This window comes from Anomaloglossus baeobatrachus, chromosome 9, assembly GCF_048569485.1.
Source record: "Anomaloglossus baeobatrachus isolate aAnoBae1 chromosome 9, aAnoBae1.hap1, whole genome shotgun sequence".
Classification (NCBI taxonomy): Eukaryota; Metazoa; Chordata; class Amphibia; order Anura; family Aromobatidae; genus Anomaloglossus; species Anomaloglossus baeobatrachus.
In genome coordinates this window covers 192,220,263-192,225,812 of record NC_134361.1, presented here as the reverse complement: position 1 = coordinate 192,225,812, position 5,550 = coordinate 192,220,263, and the positions used below count along the sequence as shown (strand labels likewise).

Here is a 5,550-nt window from a genome sequence, read left to right as displayed (position 1 = left end):
ATTTCTTAAGAAATTTCTTAAGAAAAATCATTTTTCTAGTGTGAACATAGCCTTACAGTAATTACACCAATACATATCGGGATTATTTCTTCCATCTGATCCTTGCTGTGGGGAAAACTTTGGATAACTTGGCCCTAAGTTTGCAGCTGCACTATCCCTAATGTGTAAAAGTTCAGCTTTTCTCCGTAAACTCTTCCGATCTGTAATGTTTACTCACATGACTATGACAGCCGGTATAAATCATCACTTGACGGCAATAAACTGATTTATTAAAAAAAGGAGGGCAACTTTTGGGGGTTTTTTTTTATAATACTCCGGACAGTCTGCATCTGGTTGTTAAAGGGTTACAAGCCTGGGGTACAAAATGGGCACAGGAGGACCACAAACAGATCCTAGAAATACATTTATGCTCGTCCCTTTAACATATGCGGGTGCAGATTGACTCGTGTGCTGATTTTATTTATAAGGGCCAGAGAGAAGAATGGACTGCAGCTGCTGCGGCCCCTCTTTGGAGCGGTTAACCCCGTCCCACTGCCTAATGTGTTGGTTTATTGGATAAACTGCCTGCAAGTTGCTCACTCCGGGATGTACAGGAGTGATGAGCTGCCCTCATGTTTGGGGAGGGAAAGCGTGATGCTGTATGTGTGTGGGGGATTTTTTTTTTTTTATTGCGATGGAAACCAACTTTGCTTGCGCCTCATCCAGGCTCTGATCAGTGATGGTCATGATCTGGTGCAGGATGTCGCCAATGTCCTGTTTCCTTCCATCCCCGTCTGTCCCATCGTGTCCATGGGGGGGAGGCAAAGTCATTCCCCCTTGTACCGAGTGACCGGCCATATTCACCCCGGCCAAAGTCTGCAACATCCTGGTCTGCTCGTCCATACTCGTCTCCGCAGACAAATCAATGGAGAACAACAGACTGCAAGGGGACGACAGCTTGGGGGGCCAGCACCCCGCACATCAACAGAAAAAAAATCACAGCCTTTGGGTACCCCGGCCGGCCAACAAGGGGGGTCTATATATAGATCATACAGTTCTTCACTCCATCCAAAAAAAAAAAAAAATATTATACAAAGTAACGAAGCTGCAGCTCTTCAATGCTTCTTAGGTTTTATTTCCAAATTTCTGAAAAAAAATAAAAAAAATTAAAAAAATAAGGTCCTCGGCTTCTTAAGCCCAATTCTGATTCATCCCATTAAGACGTAAAAAAAAAGGAAGAAAAATCCATTTTAAGCCAATTTTAATTCTTTATTCCGAGATAAAAAAAAAAATAAGGGTCGGAGGAGACTTGAAGGATTGGAGGAGACTTGAAGGATTTGAAGGATGCTCGGAGGATGCAGGACTTTCTTCTAGGACAGTTCTGGGTGTTGCAGGGTTAATTCCATCAAGATAAAAAAATAAAAAAAAAATCCTAAAAAAATTGTAAAAAAATCATTTTTTTTTTTAAGAGGATTTCCCCGGTGATGAAGGCATGGCGGTGCTCACAGTCCTCGGATCTTTATTTTTTCTCCCGGTTTCTTGGCTCCTCGCTGACGATCTCCCAAGTCTTCTCATTTAATAAATCAGCGTCCGATGATGGAGTAGAAGGGGACGGCGGGAGTCGTAGTGGACCCAAGACGATCGCCTCCAATATAATAAATGGGAGATTAATAATAATAATAATAAAATAATAAAAAATAATAATAAAAATAATAATAAAAGAGAAGAAATGGGATATATGGGAAAGAAAGTCTCTGGGAAGAAGAAGGAGCAGAAGTTGTGGGTGGGGGAGTATTAATGACAGCAGCTGGGGACGGTGATGATGATGATGCTTCAGAGCAGCAATCAAAAAAGTTTTTTCCTCCTCGGCGGCGGCGGCGGCGGCGGCGGCTGCGGGGGTGATGAGGGGAGATGGATGGGGCCGGTAGTCGGGGCTCTCCCGGGCGGGATTTATGGCTCCGGCTGCTTGCCCCGCTTTACGTTGCTGCTGCTGCCGGCCCCGGTGACGGATTGACAGGCTGCCAACGCCACTCACTCACTGCGGACGTGTCAGACTTTGAAGGAGGGGAGGAAATAAAAAGGGAGACAAAATATAAATAATGGAGGCAGGCTCCGCCCTCCCCGTGTCCTCAGCCCCGGGAGGAGGAGGACGACTGGGCGGCGCTCCCGTCCCCGCCTCACAGAAATGGCGGCGGTTGCTAAGACCTGTGTTGGTACGCAGTTGCTAAGGGAAACGCGGTGAAGGTGACCAATCCGAGTTCTTTTGTCTGTCAAGCTTGGCGTTTTCGCTGTGAAAGAAGCTTGGTTGAGAGCACGTGGGTTTTTTTTTTCTTTCCCGCCCGCCTCTTTACTTGCGATTGGTGGGTTCGAAAGGATGATGTCATCGGGTGGGCGGGGCTTGTGTTGGTCCTCTCGTTCTTGTGATTGCCATGGCAGCAAGAGAGCAGAGGGATGGGGCAGAGGGATGCGGAGCGTGAGCTTCCCTCACAGCAGCCGGCGCTGAGCAATGCAGACAGCCTAATAAAGAGCACAGCGCTATAATAAAGACATGCACACTGGATTACAATAGCATACTCACACAAAACACGGACACTACAGCCGGAAATCACACAGCAGAGGTCCGGCACTGGAAACACAACCCCCTGACTGAAACGTGCCTACATACATACACTCACATATAGAAAACTATACGTACACACACATACGTCAGATAGATATATATGTGTGTGTGTGTGATACATCTAAATATATATACATACACTCACATATAGAAAACTATACGTACACATACGTCAGATAGATATATATGTGTGTGTGTGTGATACATCTAAATATATATACATACACTCACATATAGAAAACTATACGTACACACACATACGTCAGATAGATATATATATGTGTGTGTGTGATACATAGAAATACATATACATACACTCACATATAGAAAACTATACGTACACACACATATACAGTATATGTCACATATACATCTATACATACACTCACATATAGAAAACTATACGTACACACACACATATACAGTATATGTCACATATACATCTATACATACACTCACATATAGAAAACTATACGTACACACACATACGTCAGATAGATATATATATGTGTGTGTGTGATACATATAAATATATATACATACACTCACATATAGAAAACTATACGTACACACACATACGTCAGATAGATATATATATGTGTGTGTGTGTGTGTGATACATATAAATACATACACTCACATATAGAAAACTATACGTACACACACACATATACAGTATATGTCACATATACATCTATACATACACTCACATATAGAAAACTATACGTACACACACATACATGTCAGATAGATATATATATGTGTGTGTGTGTGATACATATAAATATATATACATACACTCACATATAGAAAACTATACGTACACACACATACGTCAGATAGATATATATATATGTGTGTGTGTGATACATATAAATATACATACATACACTTACATATAGAAAACTATACGTACACACACACATATACAGTATATGTCACATATACATCTATACATATGTGTGTGTGTGTGTAATATATATAGATATGTATTTAATATATATATACCATATATACAGTATATATCTATACATGTGTAATATATGCACATATGTGTGCGTGTATGTAATATATACTGTATATGTGTGTAATATATATGCTTAATATATACATACGTAATATATACACATGTGTATAAATATATATTAATATTACACACACCTATATAAATATTACACGTGTGTATATGTTATACATATATACGAATAGTGCACATATATATTACACGTATGTATATATTACACATATATATTATATCACACACACCTATATACATATAGACAGTATATATTTCACGTGTATATATATATATATGTTACACATATATGTATATTGCACACACACCTAAATATATATATATATATATATATATATATATATATATATATATATATATATATATATATATATATATATAAATTACATGTGAATAGATGTTACACATATATATGAATAGTGCACACATATATATATTGCACACACCTATATATATATATAACACGTGTGTATATATATATATATATGTTGCATATATATATGTATCTTGCACACACACACATATATTATGCATATGTATATATTACACATATATATGTATAGCACACACCTGTGTATATATCACACACACACATATATATACAGCTCAAAAAAATAAAGGGCACACCAAAATACAAAATCCTTGTTTAAGTGTTCCCTTTATTTTTTTAAACAGTATACATACAGTACACATAAATATAACATGTATGCATATATTATGCACATACATATCATATATATATTTATATAAATATATATATATATATTACACATATATCTCACAAAAATACATATATATTACACACACACACATATATACATATGTGACTGCCAACTTGTGAATCCTCACAGCGTGCACACTGCATGCTGTCAGGATTCTCAGTTGCTGTGAGCGTGCGTACGCGTCACTGGTATGTGATTTACATACATGCAAACACATGACAACTAGACATGTGCGGTCTCTCACAATTCAAGTGAATTGAACAAGGCCAGACATGTCTACTCAGAATGTGTCGGGAAGTGTGCAAATGACATCTCCAGCAACAGAGAATCCTGACAACTCGCTCTGTGCGCACTGCGAGTCTTCACAAGTCTGCAGTCACATAAAGTGACCTTAGACTTTACCTCAAGCCTGGACAACCCCTTTAAGATTGTAAAATGTATATGATCCAATATAATGGCACTGATGCAATACAGATGTGATGTATGGGATCCGGGAGGGGGGGGGGGGTTACGCACCCATAGTCTTGAATATCCGAGGTCTCTTCTGACATATGGAAGAGAATAAGGATGCTGGGATTTCTTCTTTTTTCTCAAAGACACTTGTTCCATGTGAACAAAGTGTCATGTGAGTAATACTCATCAATACACTGCCCGCTCTTTGCTCGGATAGTGCAGGACTGACCGATCCAGTAAAAATGGGTTGGATATATATATATATTATTTTTTTTATTTATTTTTATTTTTTAAATTTTTTCTTTTTAAATTTATTTAATTATGAGCAAATATCCACACCTGCGGATTCTTAATTGAAGGATCTGATTACGATATAGCTTTGCTTTGTCTTCATCAGAAATTGACATTCTGCAAAGTCCATAAAAGCTAGGGTCAGGAGGGTCTAGATCTAGTGCGTTGTGAAGGGGGTTGTTTTGGCATGAAAAAGGGAGATAGATGTCTGTAAAAGAGGGGGATTCTGTAAAATGAGGTACCGTTCAGGGGGCTCACAATCCTTGTAAGATCACATGCATAAAAGCCAACGCAAGCTCACCACAAGCTTTATGGGGGGGTTTCTTCACAGGTCCACACCTCAAAAAGACTTAGGCAGCCATAAAGAGTGGTCAGGAGTGACCAGTAAGTTGCCACTGCTTGCTCTTAGTTTATGGGGGTCTACAGTGCCACCACTGGCGGACACAGACA

The 5,550-nt window shown here is 39.0% G+C and overlaps 1 protein-coding gene across 2 annotated transcripts in view; it reads right to left on the bottom strand.

The window, feature by feature from the left end:
• PBX3 (PBX homeobox 3) overlaps positions 1-2,148 on the bottom strand; it is a 346,663-nt gene extending 344,515 nt beyond the window's left edge. Inside the window, exon 1 of one of the 2 annotated variants that reach the window (XM_075324160.1) lies at positions 686-2,148. In XM_075324160.1, the coding sequence (XP_075180275.1) occupies positions 686-882 (197 nt within the window). In that variant the 5' untranslated portion in view covers positions 883-2,148. The remainder of the gene's footprint in view (positions 1-685) is intronic. The other variant, XM_075324161.1, reaches the window with a different exon arrangement.
• Positions 2,149-5,550: the final 3,402 nt, after the last annotated feature.